Genomic DNA, 24787 nt, shown 5'->3' on the forward strand with positions numbered 1-24787 from the left:
ATTGAAGGAATATGAAGGAGTTGAGGTATAGACCAAAGAATTTAGTGCAGAAATGAGAGTACTAACCTAAAAACAGTAATGCGCAAAATTCCCACATTTACAATTCGCTTTCACCATATTCACGTCAATGAGCTGTGATATATTTCTTCTTCTTCTTCTTCTTCTTGATATCTTGTTGGGCTTGGTATTTGACTAACACCCAGTTCCAATACTTTTGAGAATGAAACACTTCAGAACACTATTAACTAATATTTATGATGATTAATAAACTGTGATATATTTGGCTATAAAAAAACAGCATGCATTCTCGTGCCTATTTACAACCACGCCACCTATGTAGACCACTGTCATTGGGCTTCACTCTCAGAGCTCCAAGGCATCTCCCTGAATTCTTTACTCCCTGTGAAAAAAGGTGGAACCTACAAGATTTTTAATTCAATTGTGACATTACTCCTTTGTCGGAAATAGCCCGTCTGGTGGCCATGATCGTTAAGGCGTTGAAGTCTAAATAGTCTGGTTAGCCGGTTCGAGTCCCGTTGGTCGCAAAAATTTCACCATCAGAATGTTGGCCGGCAGGGTAGGAGAGGTGGTGGTATACAATTTCTAATCACTAGATTGCATGCCAAAAGCCTGGATTAAATACCAAACCTCTCCGCAGTGCTTGTATGGAGTGAGGGCATATGGCGGTGTCAATGGTGATTCGTTCATCAGATGGGGACGTTAAGCCTTGAGCAGACCCCTTGGTGCTATTCGACAGGAGTAGGCTATGTGCCAGCAGCAGGTTTCACCCTCTCCCTTCCTACTATCATATATCACGTCATTCATTTCATCTCATTAACTCCTCTAATGAGGTTAGCGTCATTAAGGGCATCCGGTTTTAAAAAACTGGGACAAGGGTTGGACAAACAACAACACTCCTTTGTCAGAAATCACCGAGAACCAATTGTGCTGCTTTCTTTTGGATCTTTTCCAGTTCTTGTAACAAATAGTCCTGGTGTAGGTCCCGTACACTGGAACCATTTGAACAACCCGTATAAAATGGCTGTAATTAAACGTGACACTTTTGGCATCCACCCACTGGAGCCCCAGGGGCTCTGAACTTTGGAGCGTGGGTTGGTGACCACGGGGTCCTCAGCTGAGTCCTGGCATTGCTTCCACTTACTTGTGCCAGGCTCCTCACTTTCATCTATCCTATCCGACCTCCCTTGGTCAACTCTTGTTCTTTTCGGACCCCGACGCTATTAGGTTTGCGAGGGCTAGGGAGTCTTTCGCTTTCACGCCCTTCATGGCCCTTGTCATTCTTAGGCCGATATCTTCATTTTTTGAAGTGTCGAATCCCTTCCATTTTTCCGTCTGATTAGTGTTGTATAGAGGATAGTTGCCTAGTTGTACTTCCTCTTAAAACAATAATCACCACCACCACTCCACCCACTGGATGTAAATAAATCACAAAAATTGAAAACACATTTCATCTAGAGTTGTGTAAACTTTTATTTGACATGAAATCTGTTTATTACAACTACTTTGTACTAATTAGAGGAAAGTAAAATAATTAATATAAAATAAGAGCTTGAAAAACAAAACATTTGATTGTATAACATGGATTCCTTGACATTTTAGTTGAAAGATTTGATAAACAATGGAGAAAGATAGCAAAGAAGAATGAAAGGTTTATTCATCAGCGAGGCCATAGAAGTTTCTTGTTGTTTGGCTTTGGGCTCGGCTTTAGGTATACCGGTGGTAACAACACCACCATCACCAACATCACCACTATCAGCACCACCACCACCACCATCACCACCATCACCAACATCACCAACATCACCACCATCACCACCATCACCACCATCACCACCACCTTCTTGAAGGTTGCTATCATTCTCATTGCAGTCATCTTTATCGCAGGAGAATTCTGCATTTTCCACCGGTTCAAAACCTGAAGGTACTGGAAGTTCTCCAGGAGGCCCGCACCCACGGACTGCCACAGCTTAAACAAATAAGAAAAGAACTTGGTAACCTTCAGAAACAAACAATATTTATTAATCCTAGAAGGACGAAGCATGGGTCTGAAAGGCCTGGAACTGAAGTATGCTGGTGCATCAAATATAAACCGGAATTCAGAACTAGCGGCTCTGGTAGTGAACGGAAATGGGAAGGGCCTTGAGAGGATGCTAGTGGAGACGTCTGGAGTAGGGTCTTGATGCATCACACACCACAGAGCGACTGCTTGCTTCAGTACCCCATTAGCGAGCAGGAGGTACACACGTCTATTGTGCAGCACATCATCAAGTTTCTGATGAAAGAAGGCACCAAAGCTTCAAAACTTTTGAGAAGGCTCTATGCATAGTTTGGGGAAGCAACTCTTTCAAAGACCAAGGTGTATGAATGTCACAAACAATTTTTGGCAAGACGGAAAGTAGAGGAAAATGAGCCCGACCATTTGCATCACTGCAAACAACATTCGTACTGTACATGAATTTATTGACTAAGATCAGCACACAAAAGTTTCTGAATTTGCTTTATTCATAGCGATAAGCTTTGGAAGTGTTCAAGCCATCATGAAAAATGAACACAACCTTTGGAAGTTTGTTTTGTCAGGTGGGTTCCTCCTCTCCTCGCTCAGGAATAAAAAAAATTGCGCCAGGAAGTTTGTCAGAGGCATCTAAATTTCTACGAGGAGGAAGGATATGATTTAGACCACTGAAAGAAGAACCGGGAGGAATGTGATTTCATGATGATGCAGTAGTAGAGGAGTACGTGTGCAAACAGTAGCAGTGTTTGGGGGGGGGGGGGACACTGTCACCCCCACACTTTGTCGAGAAAAATCTAGGAATTATTTTTTGAAAAGCAATTTTTAAAACCCAGTTGTCTATTACCTAATTCTTTCCTTTAATTTCTTTAAATATATATATAAAAAAAATACTTAGCAGAAATATGCACAAAATGTCATCCGATCCAGCTGATCGATTTTTCAGCGCCTCTCTAGCTGAGGCGGTAAAGGCATGCTCTTTTCACCCGGTAGGACGTGGCTTCAATTCACCATCAGGAAGTCAAAAAATTTAAGAAGCGAGATTTCCACTTTTGGATGTGCACATGGCCCTGAGGTTCACTCAGCCTACACCAAAAATGAGTACTTCACCCCACCAAGAGCCAAGGTTAGGGATACTTGAAGCCTTTACTTTCCACCACTCCAAGGGCCTTCATGGCTTTTACGGAGATGACTTTGCTTTGCTTTTACAGCAAGTAGTACAGACTAGTGTAAAAGCATGCAGAAGCACGATTGGTATGTAGGCCTAATGGCACAAAACCTTAGTTGCACACGTGTAATTGTTCCTTTGGTGAAAGTTTTATTGTATAGAGTTGAATCAAAATCCCCCTAGAAATATTATCACTGCAGTTAAGTTGGTAGACTGTAAACTTTTACTTCTCTGTCAAAATTTACTCGGAGAGCATAAAAAATTACCATTTTGTAGCTGTTTTGTTTCAGTTTTGTTGTCTATCCCCCACTATATTCCCCAGACCTCCGGTACTTTTTTTGTTTTTTATAAATTTTTGTGCCCCCCCCCCCCCCACTTCTAACTTTCAATTGCAGCTACTGTGTGCAAATGGCTGCACACATGTTCTTCTTCTTTCTTTGATGACGGCATCAAAAAATTGCCAATTTGATGACAAAAATCCACGTCAGATTTGGATAACTATGTAAAAAAAATGAGGTGAATGTTTTGTATTTGTTGATGGAGACAGTGGGTCCATTTATTATAAAGAACCACCTCATGCATCTGTTTGCATTTCAAATAATTAAAAGTGATGCTACAGACCAGTGGCGTAATGTTAGGGCAAAGCAGGCGGGCCTAGGCCTTCAAGGGGCCCTGCAGACTCCTCACAAAAAAATAAAAATAATATATGAAGCATGCTAGTTTTTTTTCATTGTAGAGTTCCAGTTTTGTGGGTACTGTTAAAGAGCCTCTTCCACTTCTTCCCATCCATATACAACTAGGGGCCAATGACCTAGATGTTAGGCAGGCCCCTTTAAACAACAAGCATCCCATTTACAAATTGTCATGGAGAACATCATCCACTGTCCAACCTCTGGTAACTGGATCAACCTTGATCATGTCCATCCATCATATTTTAGGTCTTCCTGCAGGTCTTTTCCCCTCCACCTGTCTTTCCAAATTTATTCTGGCTGTTCTTGTAGGCTCCATCCTCACCACATGCCCGTCCGACTCGTTGGCTGAATGGTCAGCGTACTGGCCTTCGGTACAGAGGGTCCCAGGTTCGATTCCCGGCCGGGTCGGGGATTTTAACCTTAATTGGTTAATTCCAATGGCCCGGGGGCTGGGTGGTAGTGCTGTGCCCAACATCCCTGTAGCTCACACACCACACATAACACTATCCTCCACCACAATAACATGCAGTTACCTACATGGCAGATGCCGCCCACCCTCATCGGAAGGTCTGCCTTACAAGGGCTGCACTCGGCTAGAAATAGCCACACGAAATTATTATACCGCCGATTTGGTCTAATAGGGATGTCTTTATTCCGGCTTCTTTCCTCACCACCTCATTTCTTAACCTGTCCGTTTTAGTCTTCTGGATGGTAGATCTAAGAAATTTTGTCTCTGATGCTTGCAGTCTTGATGAATCTCTATTTGTGAGGGTGCACGCTTCAACACCATAGGTTAATATTGGTATAAAATAGCTGTTAAACATCATCAGTTTGGCCGGTTTGGGAATCATGTCATCCCATAAAAGTGTTCTTACTTGTTCGTAGAATTCTGATCCCTTTTGCTCTCTGTTTGTAATTTCCTTTCTGATCAAATTATCAGTGGAGATTACACTTCCAAGGTAATGAAAATTATCCGCACACTCTAGCTGGTAGTCTCCTAGTTTTACACTTGCTGGACGCCCATCTCTGTTGACAGCCATTACCACTGTGTCTTGGTCTTGCTGACATTGAGGTTATATTCCTGGAACTGGGATTTCCACACGTTAAGTCTGGCCTGTACTACCTCTTCTGTTTCACCCCAAATCAAGATATCATCAGCAAAGGCCACTGCATTCAGTTCACCTAACGTTTCCTTGACATTCTTCATTAAATCGTTCATATCAGTGATGAACAGTGGTTAGGACAGTGCACTTCCTTGCTGAACTACACTCTTGGTCTCAAACCATAATGATCAACCGTCCCCAATTAATTACAGTCTTTTGTAGTCAATCCCAACTGTATTGTGTTATCTTATGGCTCTGTCTCTTCATGAACCAACTGTTTTTCACCACCAACCCATTCCTCATACAGAATGTTCACCTTCTATATTTCTTCCACTATATCCATGAGAACCCATTACATCCTCATATCCTGTTCTATCTGTTCCAATCTATGCATTCAGATCTCCCATAATGATTACTCTCTCTTTACTGATAACTTTTTCCAAATCATCAAGAAACTGGTTCTTATCATCTTGACAACATCCAGTTTGAGGCGCATACCTCTGTACCAAAGTTAGTTTTCCTTTCCCTAAATGCACAGTCACCTTTATTATTCTGTTGCTAACATACTGAATATCAGCGACTCCTTCTAGATCTTTACTCATGATCAAACCAACACCATTCCTCATCTCTCTGTCATTTCCATGCCAATACAGTGTATACTGTTTTCTTAATTTCTTCATTATTTCTTTCCCTCTCTATTTGGTTTCACTCAGCCCCATTATCATTAATTTTCTCCTTTGCATGAGGTCCACTAGTTCTTCACATTTTCCTGTGAGACTGAGTAAGTTGATGGTCCCAATCGGTGTTAGTCTACTCCGGGATTTTTGCATTTTTGCAAAATACTGTCTATCATCAAGCCATAAACCATCATCCCTGATATGAGTCTGCTTATGCTGGCATCTTATTTAGTTGATAAATGCGTTCCGAGTCTCTTATGTGTTTTGAAAGCAACTACAAATAAGCTCTTTTACTGGCTTACTAGGCCTAACATAATTGAGGATTTTGTTTTGGGGTTTACTCCCTTAGCCTTTGAGGATTTCTCCTCATTCCACAAGGCAGTGGGTTCCATCTGTACTACCCCCCAGAGGAATGGGTTGCCTCCTCCGCCAGCTCTACCGTACCGAATCATATTCTCCGTCTTTCCTGCTGTTGAGATCTTCACCCTTTACCCTGAGCTGGGACCCTTTACCAGATATTACACACTGGGTCAGTGTGTTCTACGACTCACATAGGCATGGGTGGCATTCCCTGGGCAAGGCTGCCTCTATGAGGGTCCCTACCTGTTAAGTAAGTACCGTTTTTAAATATGGACGCTGCAGTACTTCGGTCGTTATTCAGAGCATGCACGCTCAGTACGTACATCTATAGGCTCCGTGCACTGATGGGAGAAATGGACCGCTGCGCTGCGAGTGGCGAACATTGTAAGTTAATGCGTTTCACCGCGCACATATCAGTTGTCTCACCGCGTACTGCCATAACCGACTAAATTATAACAGTGTTGTTTCAGAGTGTCTTATGCAACAACAATTGGCCACATTATTCCAAACTTGCAGAAAGTGGGCATGTAATAAATTAACAAGAAAAACAGTTTGCAGGAAATAGCAACAGAGCTATAACTGCAAATGTGATCAGAAAGAAACATTGGTTCCCCAGATATCCTACCATTTCACGATAGAGGCAACGTAGTCATTTATGTATTAGTAATGTTGATAATGAGTTTAATGTTCATATACACATTCAACAATGCTGTCTTCAGAAAAATATCCTTGGTCTAATACGATATCGTCCCTGTTCTGCCAAAACGGCGAATGTTACAATGCTCTTGCTATCCATTATTTCCCTTAAGACTGGTCACGACTTCCAGCCACATATTGATATTCGGTCCATCAGAACAATTTCCGTTGAGTTCATTTTCCTATGTGCGTGTGTAAAGGAAAATGAACCTTACTGTACCATACTAAAGGAATGTATGTTTGCATGACATTTACCCACTCCTAGAGTGTGATGTATTTAAGGTTCATTTTCCTTTACACACGCGCATAGGAAAATTAACTCAACGAAAATTGTTCTGATGGACCGCATATCAATATATAGCTGGAAGGCGTGACCAGTCTTAAGGGAAATAATGGATAGGAAGAGCATTGTAACATTCGCCGTTTTGGCAGAACAGGGACGATATCATGTTAGCGTAGGTTAATGCTGCTCGGGAGGCGATTAATTTTAAATTTTAATTAATTTTAAACATAACCACTGTTTTCTAAGAAAGGCCTTGGTAACAATCGTTATTATTTCACAAAGGCGAATAATAATTGTTCCCATGAAATGTAAGCATATTTCAGCTGCTGTTAGGCCGATTACCTTTGATGTTAGGTCCCTTAAAACAAGAAGCAAGCAGCATCAGCTGCTGTTTATACAGTTTGCTCAAAACATGTCTCTTCGCGTACTGATCGACCATGTGAATGGTCCCGACCTCGCATCTCAAACGTAATGAAAGAGAACTACAACAGGGGGAAGAGAGTAGAGGAATTTCTTCTAATAAAAAGGCTCAGGATTGATGTTGGACCTATTGAAATTCCTGAAATGAAACTGCATGAACACTATAAAAAAATTTGCTTGAGAAGAAAAGTTCAGAATCACTTAAAGTTGCCAATAAGTGATTATTTATAATGTGTGTGTCTGTATTTATAATATGATTAAGTCCACCTCTGTAATATAGCGGTTGGTGCTACTGGCTGCCTTCCTTGAGGGCCCGGGCTTCAATCCTGACAATGCCAGAAACTTAAGATTGTCAGAAAGGTTGGTATGTACACTGACTGACAGAGCAAATGCAACACCAAGGAGGAGTGGTTCGAAAGGGATGAAAGTTGGGGAAAAAACAGAGTCGGCACGGAAGAATAATTGATGTTTATTTCAAACCGATATGCAGGTTACACAATGCGCACGGCATCGACTCAGTAGGATGTAGGACCACCGCGAGCGGCGATGCACGCAGAAACACGTCGAGGTACAGAGTCAATAAGAGTGCGGATGGTGTCCTGAGGGATGGTTCTCGCATTTAACGGGCCTTGAATACGCACTAGAGGTGACGTGGAATCATACGCAATAGCGCCCCAAACCATGATGCCGCGTTGTCTAGCGGTAGGGCGCTCCACAGTTACTGCCGGATTTGACCTTTCTCCACGCCGACGCCACACTCGTGTGCAGTGACTATCACTGACAGAACAGAAGCGTGACTCATCGGAGAACACGACGTTCCGCCATTCCCTCATCCAAGTCGCTCTAGCCCGGCACCATGCCAGGCGTGCACGTCTATGCTGTGGAGTCAATGGTAGTCTTCTGAGCGGGCGCCGGGAGTGCAGGCCTCCTTCAACCAATCGACGGGAAATTGTTCTGGTCGATATTGGAACAGCCAGGGTGTCTTGCACATGCTGAAGAATGGCGGTTGACGTGGCGTGCGGGGCTGCCACCGCTTGGCGGCGGATGCGCCGATCCTCGCGTGCTGACGTCACTCGGGCTGCGCCTGGACCCCTCGCACGTGCCACATGTCCCTGCGCCAACCATCTTCGCCACAGGCGCTGCACCGTGGACACATCCCTATGGGTATCGGCTGCGATTTGACGAAGCGAACAACCTGCCCTTCTCAGCCCGATCACCATACCCCTCGTAAAGTCGTCTGTCTGCTGGAAATGCCTCCGTTGACGGCGGCCTGGCATTCTTAGCTATACACGTGTCCTGTGGCACACGACAACAGGTTCTACAATGACTGTCGGCTGAGAAATCACGGTACAAAGTGGGCCATTCGCCAACGCCGTGTCCCATTTATCGTTCGCTACGTGCGCAGCACAGCGGCGCATTTCACATCATGAGCATACCTCAATGACGTCAGTCTACCCTGCAATTGGCATAAAGTTCTGACCACTCCTTCTTGGTGTTGCATTTGCTCTGTCAGTCAGTGTAGTTAAAACGGTGCATGCAGTTCATTTCCATTAGGGGTGTGCTTGAAAAGAAATGCACCACGTTGGTACGAGGATATGCATTTACGGATGTAAAATACGGTATTTCTGTGAGCTATTGATATTACAGACTATCCACTTCATGTCCATATCGATAATGTAATCCAATAATTAATGAAGAAAAGGTTCCACCTAATCGATACTTTCTCTTTTATTTAGCCTTAGGCCATTTAAAAAGACATTTAAAATAATCACAGAACATGTTTCGAATGCATTGCATTCATCATCAGCTGCTTACAATTGGCTTAGGTAAAAATAGCTTAAAAAGGATATCGTGATTTATATTAAACATTAAAAAACATTAAAAAGCAGATGTTAGTAGAACCCATATAGGTTGGGGGGGGGGGGGGTTTGGGAAAGGGAGGGTGCATTGAAGGCGGTTGTTAGTTGGACACTAAACTTAAAATTAAAAACACTTGTTGGACTAAAAATTCTTAGGTTCACTAGGCCTATATATCTTGTGAGTTTTTCAGTAAAATCACTTGCTACTGGAAACTTGTAGATTCTTTGATAAAATGCTCATGTTGAATTGTTTGTAAAAAGTTTGTCTTCTTAGAACAGCTTCTGGTTTACTCCCGTCACTTATTTCTTATTAGGTGGAAAGGAGTGGCTCTTTGATAAATGAAGTCTACTGTATGGTGTTTAAAAGATTTGTTAAAAATTGGATCGTCTGTATTACGACCTGTAACCGGCAGAAAAAGGTTACATCAATTAGTTTTGGTCGTCTGGAACGTAATGGCTAGGAAGGCTATTAGTGTTAGAAGGTGTGGAAATGTGAACTTACCCTTGTACTGTTTGTTAACTCTACTTCCCGTGCTGCGGGAGTAGGTTTGATTCAGCTGTCTTCGACCTTGTGTTGTAGCGGTGTACTGTGGTCTGTGAGCTAACTTGGTTAGGAGGGTGGGGGGGGGGGGGGGTAGCGAGGACGTGTCGTCATTTACTGTTTCGGGCGGGGAGGTGGCCACTGTCCGTGACGTATCTGCCTCGTGAGTTACTACGAAGGATTCAAACACGCCCAGTGAACGCACTAAGCAATCACGAGGGCAATACGTCACGGACAGTGGCCACCTCCCCACCCGAAACAGTAAATGACGACACGTCCTCGCTACCCCCCTCCCTCCTAACCAAGTTAGCTCACAGACCACAGTACACCGCTACAACACAAGGTCGAAGACAGCTGAAACAAACCTACTCCCGCAGCACGGTAAGTAGAGTTAACAAACAGGACAAGGGTAAGTTCACATTTCCACACCTTCTAACACTAATAGCCTTCCTAGCCATTACGTTCCAGACGACCAAAACTAATTGATGTAATCTTCTTCTGCCAGTTACAGGTCGTAATACAGACGATCCAATTTTTAACAAACCTTTTAAACACCATACAGTAGACTTCATTTATCAACAAGCCACTCCTTTCCACCTAATAAGAAATAAGTGACGGGAGTAAACCAGAAGCTGTTCTAAGAAGACAAACTTTTTACAAACAATTCAACATGAGCATTTTACCAAAGAATCTACAAGTTTCCAGTAGCAAGTTATTTTACTGAAAAACTCACAAGATATATAGTGAACCTAAGACTTTTTAGTCCAACAAGTGTTTTTAATTTTAAGTTTAGTGTCCAACTAACAACCGCCTTCAATCACCCTCCCTCCCCCCCCCGCCCCCCCCTTCCCACCTATATGTGTTCTACTAACATCTGCGTTTTAATGTTTTTTAATGTTTAATATCAATCACGATATCCTTTTTAAGTTATTTTTACCTAAGCCAATTGTAAGCAGCTGATGATGAATGCAATGCATTCGAAACATGTTCTGTAATTATTTTTAATGTCTTTTTAAATAGCCTAAGGCTAAATAAAAGAAAAAGTATCGATTAGGTGGAACCATTTCTTAATTAATTATTGAGCTATTGCTATTGCATAATGGAGGTCTATTTGTGTAATTATGTGTATCTACTACTTTTCCAAATCCATTTCGTTACGTTGTAACGGAATACTATAAAATTTCACATATTGCTCTATAGAACAGTACAGTACAGTACAGTATATTATTATTATTATTATTATTATTATTATTATTATTATTATTATTATTATTATTATTATTATTATTATACTGGCTATAATAAGACTATGACAATACAATATAATGTGTGTGCTCTAAAAAGATGACCTACTGCAGCTTGCTTTGCGAATATAACATTGCTAAAATAAATTGTTTCTAATTGTTAACCTATTTGTAAAATGGTTAGACTAAATGCTGTAAAGAGTTGTTCTGTATGAACTAAAATGTATAAATCCCGAGTTACTTCTTACGATTTACTGCTATGATCCACCATCTTTTCAAATGCATTCCATGAGGTCATGAAGAAACCTTTGTATCACAGTATCCATTAATGCAGCCAGCAACAAGTATATAGTTCTGCCCGAAAGTTATGCCATTAAAAAATAATCATCTGAAGACAGCATTGTAAAATGATCTTTTTTCTTCTACTTATTCTCCTTAATTTATTTATAGGGTTCGGCTTTCGTGTTATACTATAACCTTCCAATGAATGCCAGATTGGAGTCGGTGAAGACATTGGAAGTTTATGGTGAAATCAACATCAATGAAATCGTCTGTCCGATTACTATACGTCCAGGTATGTCATAAACCCAAATAAATCGCTCAACTATACGGACTGAAGTTATCGGCAAAAAAGACAAGCTCTGAACCCCGTGAAATCTCGTTAAATTACGGTGGATAATGAGATGTCATGGCACGTAATACATAATTACAGTACGTGAATATTGCAGTTTCCTCAAGTAAAGTTTGTTAAATGCGAATAAATGGCGAGAATATCAATGATAGAAATGTATCGGAGGCCATGGAATGAGTTGAATTAATCGGGCTAAATTAAATCTGTATATGAGGGCCAATAACGAAAACATTATGCGGCAGATTGTTAAACGAATTCCTTTGCCGACGTAAATGATCATACAAGAGCGCACTGCATTAAGAAGTCAAGTGTTTGACTGTCAAAACCCTATGGAAGCTGGGAAATATGGAGAAGGCTAAAACAAAAAGCAAACCGGCTGTTATTATTGTAATGTGGTATGAGATTTTTGTTTTTCAAATAAGAGTAGACTTCAGTTCTGTTACAAACTCAAAGAGGATTAGAGTCGTGCACACGGAACGAAAGAAATCAGACGAGAAGCTAGATCACAATACGATGTTGATAGATTATAACGAGAATAACCTTTGTACAACAAAATACCGGTACGTATTTTGTTTTAACATAATACTAGCAGAAGTACCCGTTCTTCGTACGGGTTATCATAAACTGGCTTTAGTTACTCATACTATCGGTGTGACTGACTTCTTTAGATATGTATATCACTGGTGTAAGTACGTAGACATTATTTGTCATGTTTGGAATTATAATGTGTCTTCTTCTTCTTTCCTTCATGGCGGCCTCTAAATATTACAGTAGTTCCTAATTAGCGTCGACCTCTAAAGTAGTATAATACAGGGATTCGGCGGCCTCCGCCTCCGCCGGGCTCCCAGGGGCCTCCTCCTCCGCACGGGGGGGCCTTCCCACGGGCCCACTCCTCCTCCTCCCGGGAGCCTTCCCAGGGGCCTGCTCCTCCTCCCGCGGGAAATTTGAATTGGTAAACAAAGCCACGTGCTTTTTAACGGACAACAACGCATCGCTAACCTCAGTACTGCTATCTTGACGGGCCTAAACCTCAGTGCTACCAACTTAACCTAACTAGCGCAAGATTTGAATCGGTAAACAAATCCACATGCTTTTTACACAGCTGTCGTCCGCCATCTTTAATCAACAGAGCACCATACTGCCCTCTTTAGCTACATATCTTTGAAATGTGGTGGCGGATAATTTGAAAAATGCTTTCTGATAGCAGCCATCTTTAATAGACAGAGCACCGTGCTGCACTCTGGTGGCAGGCAATTCCACGTGACAGCAGCCATCTTTAATCAAGAGAGCACAGTGCTGCACTCTTTAGTTGAAATGTGGTGGCGGCAATTTGAAAACTTCTTCATGCTCTTGTTTGGAAACAAAGCCACATACTTCTTTTTGACAGGTACCATCCGCCATCTTTAATCAAGGGAGCACCGTGCCGACTCTTTATTTGAAATGTAGTGGCAGCAATTTGAAAAATTCCATATGCTCTTGTTTGGAAACAATGCCACGTGCTTTTTTGTCATCCGCCATCTTTAATCAGGAGAGCACCGTGCTGCACTCTAGTTGAAATGTGGTGGTGGCAATTTGAAAAATTCTACGTGCTCTTGTTTGGATACAAATCCGCGTGCTTTTTTGACAGCTATCATCCGCCATCTTTAATCAAGAGAGCACAGTGCTGCACTCATTAGTTGAAATGTGGTGGCGGCAAATTCTACATTCTCTTGTTTGGAAACAAACTCACGTGCTTTTTGTCATCCACCATCTTTATTCAAGAGAGCGCCGTGTTGCACTCTTTAGTTGAAATGTGCTGGCGGCAAATTCGAAGTGCTTTACAAACTCACGTGCTTTTTTTGACAGGTACCATCCGCCATCTTGAATCAAGAGAGTACCGTGCTGCCCTCTTTAGCTACATACCTTTAACATGTGGTGGCGGCAAATTCGAAGTGCTTTACAAACTCACGTGCTTTTTGTCATCCGCCATCTTTAATCAAGAGAGCACAGTGCTACACTCTTTAGTTGAGATGTGGTGGCGCCAAATTCGAAGTGCTTTCCAAACTCACGTGCTTTTTCGACAGCTGTCATCCGCCGTCTTTAAACAAGAGAGCACAGTGCTGTACTCTTTAGCTACTTACCTTTGCGGCGCAAAAATTCTACAGCAGCCATCTTTAATCAAGAGAGCACCGTGCTGCACTCGTATGTGGTGGCGGACAATTTGAAAAGCAGCCATCTTTAATCGACAGAGCACCGTGCTGCACTCTTTATCGTAGTAGTGGACAATTTCTACGTCACAGCTGCCATCCGCCATCTTGCATCGCAAACCTTAGTGCTGTCCTCTTTAGCTACTTACCTTTGAGGCGGACTATTTGAAAAATTCAATTTGACAAGCTGTTATCCGCCATCTTGCATCGCAAACCTCAGTGCTGCACTCTTTAGTTGAAATGTGGTGGCGGACAATTTGACAGCAGCCATCTTTAATCAATAGAGCATCGTGCTGCACTCTTTAGCTGAAATGTGGTGGCGGGTAATTCCACGTGACAGCTGTCATCCGCCGTCTTGCATCGCTAACCTTAGTGCTGCCCTCTTTACGACACTGCTGGTAATTTAAAATCTACGTGACAGCTGTCATCCTCCTTCTTGCATCGCAAACCTCAGTGCTACCCTCTTAAGTTGAAATGTAGTAGCGGATATTTTGAAAAATTCTATTTGACAAGCTGCCATCTTTAATCAACACAGCTACCGCTATCTTACAGCGCTTACCTGCACTCTTTAGTTGAAATGTGGTGGCGGACAATGTTATTCGACAGCAGCTATCTTTATTCAACAGAGTACCGTGCTGCTATCTTTACGGCTACTACATCGCTAATTAGCACTTAGGTGCCTACGACACAAGATGGCGGTGTCTGTTATAGCCTCTTCCTCTGTTAAGGCATAGCTTTATCGAACAAGTTTAAACATGCATCGGGAAAGCTAGAGTAAGCACGTGCTGCAGTGATGACGTCATTGTGGATATTTAGACCTGATCATTTTCTTGAGAGTAAGTAGGTGAAAGGAATACAATAAGTACAACATTTTGAATGCGATCAAATATTTATTTACAATGTACTACAACAGTGTTCGTTATGCTGCTGACAAGGTTAGTATGCTTCTTAACAACGTTTTTCAGTATGCCTCCTGCAACATTCAAATTAAACAAAAACATTTAGAAATATATTATACTAAGGATGTTATGCTTTACAGAGAAGATCATACACTACTTACCTTGTTGTTATTCCTTTTCGGAATCATCATCATCATGAGGTACTAGAGAAAGTTCATTCATACACTGTGTACAGTGTTCAAACCTCGGATTTGGTCCATCCCAATCATCATCACCTTTTTCTCCTCGATGCTTGTAATGTCGTTGACAAGTTCTGCATAAAGCTACTTCGATCGACATCTTACTGTGTAGAGGAAGGATGTCCCAAAAATTATGTACGTAAGAGGCAGCGTACGTAGATAAAAATCCTGGTGGTAAGTATTGAATAAGATGTTTCGGCATCGACGATCTATGTTTATAGAATATCTTAATAGCCTCACTCACTCGTGTAAGATGAATAAGATGTTGCGTATGAGCATGCAAACAGCACCCACATTTACAGTTTTGTTCCATAGCGTACGATGTCGAAGCACACACTAATGTAAATGATAAAGAGCTATTCGTATTTATAGTCTCGTAACAATATGCGTTAGCGGATGGTAAGTAACATCACTCAAATGAATAATAAGACAATAGGCTGCTGTCTTAGCAGGAATGTTTTCAGATGTTTCAAATTCTAAACGAATATCAACTGGAGATTCTTTTATAGATTCTTCATGATAAGAGCAGTCTATAACCACAATCGGTGCTTTATTTTTAAATTCTTGAGGTGTAAATTGCGGACGATCTTCTTTCTGATAATACGATTGAAATTTACAAAACATGTCATAGAGCATCCCAAACTTATTTTTCTCAAAGTTAATGTCTGTGTTTTCGTAGGGATACGTATTTCCGTTGAAATATAGTCTAACGTGTCTTAATTTACAGTGATCAAACAGTGAGTTATCTTTTTCGTGATTGAATTTACGATTAGTTTGAAATCCAAAAATAATATACAAGGTCTTCTCAGTAAAACGTGATGTTTTAACAGCCCAGCTATGCTTGTTTGTAGGTGGTAACACAGGATATTCATGCAGTTCCCAACTTCGAAAACGTATAGGTAATGGTGTATCATTTTCTACAATCTTGAGCAATCGAAGTTTTTCACGATCAGATAAGGTTACATGTGGAATCCTCCATAATATACGATGAAGTGCAATTTTCGATTCTACTGGTGTTTCTACTGCTTTAAGAGAATTGTAATCACTTCGATCACGGATTAGAATAAGCTCTTGTTTTGCGTTGATTATAATACGTGTAAATTATTCTGCGAATCCAAAAATATGTTTCAGTGATAACATACCCGTAAAAGTTCCATCCTCATTAATCATCCAGTTGTTAGTAGCTTTTGGACACCATCCTGCCATCCGCAAAAGATTACTTTCTTCATCACAGAAAGAAGGGTAGAGTTTCATTGCACTTGTAATACCAACATTCTTCGTTCGATCTATTTCAACATTATTTACTTCATATCTCGCTTCAGAAAAGAGAAAAGCTAGAGCATGGTTGTTTAGTTGTGATGTGCTTGGTCCACTTCCATCCGACGTTTCTAGTCGTCCTTCAATATAGAGGTAGCTTTCGTGTGGTAAGGTGTATACATCTTGCTGATTAATAATAAAATGAATTTCATCATTGTTATTTAATCCAAACGTAAAAGGTTGATAGGAATGAAGCCCACCTCGTACTACACCTTCACGAGTCTTCGGAATGTACACCGTGTTTTATAGATGTTTTTCATACTGGTAGTTTGTAAGCTACGTACGCATGCCGATGTAAATGAACAAGCTGATTATGTTTATTTACAAGTCTAAGAGTAATGTTGCTAATGTGTTTTACAGACAGAGGATGATAAAGAACTACTGATGGTTTCTCACAAATAGTATATCCACGTTCCTCTGTAACAATAAAGTCGTGCAGGACATGCGAAGTTTGTAGATTACTATTCAAGTCTGTAATAATATTACAAGTAATGTTAAGAGTGTTATAGGTTGATCAGACTGGTAACGTACGTTCGGTAGGAGCTCCCTGAATGAAAATCCAAGCAATGGTCCAATAGAATCAGGTTGTGATTTGAAGTCAATCTTAAATGATGATTCAATAACACATTTATGTGTAATGTTGCGTATAGTGATTGAGAACTTGTAATTATGATTACTAAAACTATCTTCTCCAAACTGATCAATTAACGTACTTTCAATATAGCCATGAATATCGTCTACTGAATAACTACCTGAGGGTAGTGTTAGCACATACTCATCGTAATAGAACTTGTTTACACCATCACGCACATTATAGATTTTATTGTAGCTTTCAAACGATACTAGTCCAAGACTATGCGGCTGATAGCCAAGTTCGGTTGGCGGATTAAAATAGAAGGTTGTTTCAGGTCCTTCTCCACGTACAGCAAACGTTCTTTCACTGTTCGTCATCACGTAGACACTAATGTTCTTTCTCTACTGTCTGGGTTTGATATAAGAACATAAGACATAATCGTCCGCACATGCGTGTATTAAAGTTTTGCACACGGTTTTTATTGTAAACAATGTCTGCACTGCTTCCGAAATAACGTATGAGCTCAAAAGGAGGAGGTAAGTTTCCATGGCTATCAAAATACCATACTTTAGATTTACGTTTTACATAAGCAACGTAATGAGTTCCAGGTCCACGACTGTCGTCGAAGTTAATTACGGCACTTTCACGTTCACGTGGGCGCGCTGGTAGTTGATCGCGCATATACACTCCTCGAAAATAATGAATTCCTAGTTGTTTAGCAAACGTGAAAACTTCATCATGCGTTAGAGCTCGATGTGGCAGTGCATTCAGTAGACGATTTTTTGGAGAAATGTAGATACCAAGCCCTTTCTTGTATGGCGCTAGCTTCATGTTCACACCTTTGCCTCGTAATGCAATTGCCTCCATCGTCTTGTTATGACGTTCACTCTCTTTCAACTGTTGTTTCGCTTGTTCTACAGCTTTGACAGTTCTCGCTACAGCACTAGCACCACCTAGCAATGACCCTAAAGCTGCTAGGCCAGCAAACAGCGCAGGAAGAAATCCTCCTCATTTTGGTACAGGAATAATTCGTGCACGTTTACTAAATATTGCTCTGCACTTTGGAGAAATTCTCGTTCTTGCTGCGCGTAATGCCTTAGTGATAGCTACACGAGGATTGTATTCCCCTCGAATAGCTTTTTGTGCAGCCTTTATAACATCTTTCCATCCAACAGTTTTTACTTTCTTCTTCTTCTTCTTCATGTCGTTTGGATATCGTTGTTTCACCATGCTGTACACGACTTTACTAGTCAAGAGCAAATCATAAACTAACCGTTACCTCTTGTTTCGTTTAATATATATATATATATATATATTACCCTTACGTACTTTATGATTCAGTTATCATGAAGATTATAAAGCAGCAAGACACACTACCTGTTACCGACATTGTACCACATCTCTTACCTAGTTCTAGTACAACTACAAGAAAACGTCATGGAACGTTGTTTCCTTTTACTGTTCGGTGTATTATATCAGGACCGCCGGGATGCGGGAAAACAAATCTTTTACTTACACTTATTACTTCTGTAAATGGTGTACGCTTCGAGAATATTTACGTTTTTGCAAAGTCACTCTATCAACCGCTATATACTACTCTACAAACTGTAATGCACGATCTAGTTAAAGATGGAATAAGATATTTTAAATTTAATTCGCATGAGCAAGTGCTTCCTGATTCTCTTATGATCTTTGATGATGTCGCAACAGAACAGCAAAACGTTATTCGTGCATTCTTTAGTATGGGTCGGCATAAATATGTTGATTGCATGTATTTGTGTCAAACCTATTCTCGTGTGCCTACGCAGTTGATACGCGACAACGCAAATGTTATTGTGCTCTTTCGGCAAGATGAGCGCAACATGCGACATGAGTATAACGATCATGTTAACACTGATATGACATTCGATGACTTTAAACGTATGTGTGCTAAATGTTGGTCGTTACACCGTTACAGCTTTTTAGTTATTGATAAAGAAAGTGATGTTCAGCATGGACGATATCGCATGGGTTTCGATCATTTTATATGCATTAACACAGAATTACAGTAACTAATTGATTAAAAACCATCATCATGTTAACATCTAGCAAAGAGATTACAAAACATATCATCCAAACTTGAAACAATATTCGACGGAAATTTAAAGAGCGTAAACGTATTCAAGCAGACACGGATTTATTTTTAAAAACACAACTAAGTACACCACTCAAAGAAATTTTTAATTCTACTTCATTACCGCAGTCTACTTCAAGTTTTGCTTCTATGCAAACATCATATCATAAAGAGAAGCATTAAGAAGAAGAAAAGCATGAACAAGATAAGGAAGAGAAGCAGGATGTAGATCAAGAAGAGGAAGAGGAAGATAAGGAAGAAGAAGAAATTAATGATACATCACCATCTAAGCGTGTTGAGTTTTTAACTACAGTTGTTATTGCTGAAACACCTACTACATCGACGCAAAATCTACCATCTTTGTCTGAGGTTATAATAACACCAGAGTATCGCAATCAGTTTAGAACTTTTATTCAAGATGCCTATGGATCTCTCTTTGCACCTTATATAGAAAAACTTTTTACATGACAAACTGACACTACCTACGGTATACGCTACGAAGATGACTGTTTCTGGATAGGAAATTCAAATGTTAAGATTAATAACAACAAACTCATTGTAAAAGGTGTTACCTATAAACCTACGAAAGGACTCTTACAACTTCTTTTCTCACGAATACCTGACAAGGATATAATTTGACAAGATGATCTTAAAAAATATAAAGCAATAATTTTTGCTACTGACGCAACACGACGTAATTACAAGAGAACAGAAGCTGTAAATGCAAATAAGAGTTAGAAATATCGTGAGTTTATTTCTAAGCTGTTTCCGACTGCACGTAGTCTTGATGTTATCTACAAGCCTTTGTTGCCGTATGTGGATGTAAGATACTGGAATGACCCAAACTTACTCGTTGAACGATTACAACTTTTAAGAGCATCGCAAGAGGCTGGTCACACAGATCACTTATCAGAAATTCTAGAAATAGAAAGAGAAGTACGTTATGCCGGTATTATTTTGTAATGGCTCGTCAAGAGAAGATCTCACCTGTAAAGGTGAACATCGCACATGAGTTACATAAACCAGCACGTCGCACCTACTGTCGTAAATGGCGTTATTACACGAGGAAAAGATGATCTCTGGCAAGCAGACTTAGTAGAAATGATTCCATATGCCTCTAGTAATAAGGGGTATAAGTATCTACTTACTGTTATCGATGTGTACTCGAAGTTTGCTTTTGCACAACCCGTGCGTTCTAAAACAGCAGCTCAAGTTAAAGAAGCATTGGAACATATTGTTGAAGAATCGAAACGCTGCCCAAGGCTTCTTCAAACTGATCAAGGTAAAGAGTTTTACAACAAGGATTTTTCTTCTTACCTCAAGTTACTTGGCATTCAACACTACTCAGCGTTCAGCAATCTCAAGGCAAGTGTTGTAGAACGCTTTAATCGTACACTCAAAATAATGATGTGGCGAGAATTTACAGCACAAGGTTCATATCATTGGATTGCTCTGCTACCTAGACTTTTATCTACCTACAACGATACACCTCATCGCACTATCGGAACAAAGACAGGTCTTGTTAATAAGAATATACCTCGTCTAGATGCTATCCATCTTGTAATTAAAACAGCTGATCCACGTCGCTATCGCTTTAAAGAAAGTGATTTTGTTCGCATCAGCAAACACAAGTCTATTTTTGCAAAAGGATACACAGCTAACTGGAGCACTGAATTCTTTCAAATCAGAAGTGTTAAGCTTACTAATCCAGTTACGTATTTACTTCGCGATCTCAGAGGACAGCCTATTGAAGGAGGATTCTACATCGAAGAACTGCAGAAAACAAAATATCCTGATCACTATTTAGTTGAACGTGTTATTCGACGTCGTGGGAATAAACTGTATGTTAAATGGCTTGGTTTTAATAACAGCTTTAATTCATGGATTAATAAAGAGGATGTACTTTAAATCTTATGTGTGTTTTCTTTTAATCCTCTACCTCTCCTTTCTTCTAAGTCACTAGGACATGCTGTAGGATTAAACAACACCTGTAATATGTTTTGACAATTCATACATATATATATATATATATATATACAATTTTATCCTTTATTTATTTTACAGTCTTTTTCACTCAGTTTTCGGTTTATTGCACCAACAACGACAAGTGCTGCTATCTTCTTCTGAGCACCTGAAGCACTAGGTAATAACACACTCACACAGCATAACTTTACGAAGCAGATTTTAACAGCTACACGACATACTCTGTGCAGGCAGCATGTAACTACGTGTCAGGCGAACGTGTTCTAGGGCCGCAGGGGAGATGAAGCTCGAAGAAAAGATCAATCACTTTATTGATGAGTCCACGCCCAACATGCTTTCTCATCTTTTTCCCAGCACGTTTCTTCACCTTTTCCTTGTTTACTCTCTCCACAGCCATTATAAGTGTTTATAAGCGAAGACAACTCGTTAGTTTTATATAAATCTTTATTGCAACCAATGGTCAATTAAAAGAATAGAATACATAGCACTATTCACTACAGAGACTTTTCAGAGAGTAGGCTCTCTTTGGGCACTCCAAAGCGTGGTAGCGGCCACAAAGACTATTGCACCATCGACATACACAGTCAATATTCGGATCGTGAAAGCGGAGAGTAGCACAAGCCTTGTGGCGAAATCCGTGGACCGCTGCACGGGTCACCGCGTGTCTCAGTTCAAAACAACTTTGTTGCCAGTCAGTTGTAGTCATTGCGTCGGTTGTGTAGAAGTCACTCCATATTTCGGTCTTTTTAAATTTCAAATTACGCAGGAAGTCTTGGTATTCTGTCGTCGATTGCAGGGTCATAGAAAACCGTAGGTCTTCGATGAAAAACAGTTCTCTTGTCAGTTCGTAAACAAGTCTCGAAGGCGTGTATTTGGACACACAAAGGATTCGTTTAAGGAAGGTAGCTTTAACACTTTCTAATTCCTTTAGGTCTTTCTTTTTCAAGAATGTCCATATTAGTTCTAAACCGTAAGTTGCAATTGGAGTAATCTTTAGATGAAACAGTTTCATTGCTGTCTCAATTGATAATTGGTCGATGTGCTCTATATCATTTAATGCTATTATTGCTGCAAGAGATCTTTCCTTCACGTGAGCTGAGAATGTTTTGCCGTTCATTTGGAGAGTTATTCCAAGGTATTTGAAAGAGTTCACAGAATTTAGAAGAGAATCTTCAAAATAGAAAGTATCTGCAGCCGCTCGTTTTCCTCCTCTTCTAAAAACCATCACTACTGTTTTCTCTTTGTTAACTTACAAACCGGCCTCTTCACACCATTTTGACAGTGTATCAAGTGCTGTTTGTAGTTCTTCTCTACAAGACGCGACAATTACCATGTCGTCTGCGTATAGATAGATACTTGTCTGCTCTGTAACGATGGCTTTCGTTATGTCATATGTTGCGACATTAAAGAGTAGTGGACTCAAAGGATCTCCTTGAAGAACTCCCTACAGTCTGTAGGATTGGCTTAGACTTTGTTAAGTCATCATCAATTCTTACATAATTTTCCGATAATATATTTTTTATCAATTTTATGTAACAGTTTTCACCGCAAATCTCTCTTAATTTCTGGAGGATCAATTTTCTACTTGTAGAATCGAATGCTTTGCGAAAGTCAACAAACACCGCATACAATTTCCCTTTCTGTACTTTAAGTGCCTCTTGAATGTCTTCCATCAAACAATGTACTGCCTGCAACGTTGAACGACCTCTTCTGAACCCGAATTGTTCTTCCGGTAATTTGTCATCTAGTAGATCATTCAGACGGTTTGCTAGAGCCTTCGTTAATATCTTCAAAAGTGTACACTCTAAAGCAATTCCTCGGTATGCATCTGGGTTGTTCACATCTCCTTTGCCTTTATACATCACCTTTATAGTTGATTCTCTCCACTTATCTGGAATTTTCCCTTGTCTGAGACATTGATTCAAGAGTTCTGTAATTGAGTCCTTTAGTATAGCCCATCTGTCTTTAATATGTTCGTAAAATATATTATCAGGTCCCCCTGCTTTACCGTTTTTACTGTTCCGAAGGATGTCTTCTAATTCATCTGTCGTAAAAAGTTTGATTGGAGCTCTGTCATTGCCGTCTTCGTCGATCATGTCTCGCGTCTCTTCTGCTTGGAGTAGTGACGTGAAGTGATCTTCCCAGACTTCCAATGGGATCTGTCTTGTGAATTTCGGCTGCCTCTGCTTCAGAATTGAAAAAGGCTCTTCTTCGGCTTTCTTTAGTAGATTTTCCTCAGATATTTTCTGGAACTGTTTCTTTGCTTCTTTAACTACCCTTTTGTATTCTTTTCTTCTTACTGCATATTCTATGAGTCTTTCCTGAGTTTGGCTTTCCATTACTTGATGAAGGGCCCGTAACGTTTCTTTCCTTTTAATGTAGCAAGTTCGGTTAAACCAGGGCTTAGCTTTCCTTTCCTGCAAACTTCTTGGTATAACAGAATCCTTGATGATATCTTCTATAGCTCGAAGGGATCCATTCAGGTCGCCGAGATGTATTATTTCCATAATCGCTTTCACCGAATCAGAGTAAGCCTCCAGTTTGAACAAATCCAGTTTCCGCACCGGTGGTTTCAGGGGGGCGATGATGATAGGTGGGTCGATGAAGCCTGAGAGAGTAATTTCTACAGGCAGGTGTTTCCTAATTGCCACATCTCTTAATACTGAGGGTCCTATTATACTTGGTCCAATCCTGTTACTGAAAATCAGGTCGATCGTGCTACTTCCACTGGGGCAAAAGTATGTTTTCTCGGTCCGTTCATTGAGTAGTGAGAAACCTTCCGACTCCAAATAGGATATTACAGCATCTGCTTTTTTATTTGAGATATCAATCCGAAAGTTAAGATCGCCAGCAAGAATAAGATGATCTGTTTTCCTTATTTTGGATAGCCCTGACATCAGCTCACTAATAATGTCATAGTCTTTCCACTCAGGTTGAAAATACACACACATAACTGCGAGAAGCACTGTTTGGATGATTAACACATTGTCCGACTTATATAATAGCTTAAAAGGAGACATTCTCGCTGACAATAGGCAAGAAAGACCACCCTTTGGCCTCCCCAAATCACCCTTTGTAGCTAGCACATGAACTGCGTATCTCATATTAATACATGGATCCTTGATTGCAAGAGTCTCTGAAAGCAACACTATATCATACACAGAAAAAATGTCGAATGGCAGTGCTCCAAGTACACTTTCCAGTCCTTCTACGTTCCATATTAAGCATTTTATGTCAGATCCCGCATCATTTGTCTTGCTTGTTGTATGTCTTTTATTATTGTTCCATGTCTTCTATCTTTAGTAGAATCTATAGGGACGAAAAGTCACTCCTTCTGGCCAAAAATCTTCGTTATCGAGCTTATCCTTGTCGGAAAACGGAATTCCAATTCGGAAAGCTTTCGTTGTTGTAGACCTGGAGTTCAGGAGTGTGCATTCCCTGATATCTGCAATTCCGTTTTCTTCTAGGTAGGATATTAAGTCTTCTCTTGTTGCAGCCGTGTTCACTTTTCCGACATAGAACCATGCCAGACGTTCTGCTGCACATAATTTCCCAACATTCTTTTTGGTACCTATACCATGTCTCTTTTCCCTCAGTTGTTGCTGTTCCCCGCCTTGATCATACCTTTTCTCGAACGAAGTATGTTCGTATCCTCTATTTTGAAAATTACCTTCTGAATGTTGTATTCGCTCCATATTTTTATTATTACTGTTTCGGTATCTACCGATCTATCTGTTCTTGACGAAAGCTGCCTGCGACTTTTCATCTCAGGT

At 40.5% G+C, this 24787-nt stretch overlaps 1 protein-coding gene across 1 annotated transcript in view; it reads right to left on the bottom strand.

Moving 5' to 3' along the window:
- Nucleotides 1–1473: 1473 nt before the first annotated feature.
- LOC136884715 (uncharacterized) overlaps nucleotides 1474–24787 on the bottom strand; it is a 76888-nt gene continuing 53574 nt past the window's right edge. Inside the window, exon 3 of the mRNA XM_067157000.2 lies at nucleotides 1474–1987. Within this exon, the coding sequence (XP_067013101.2) occupies nucleotides 1617–1987 (371 nt within the window). The 3' untranslated portion in view covers nucleotides 1474–1616. The remainder of the gene's footprint in view (nucleotides 1988–24787) is intronic.

The sequence above is a fragment of the Anabrus simplex genome, chromosome 13, assembly GCF_040414725.1.
Source record: "Anabrus simplex isolate iqAnaSimp1 chromosome 13, ASM4041472v1, whole genome shotgun sequence".
NCBI lineage: Eukaryota > Metazoa > Arthropoda > Insecta > Orthoptera > Tettigoniidae > Anabrus > Anabrus simplex.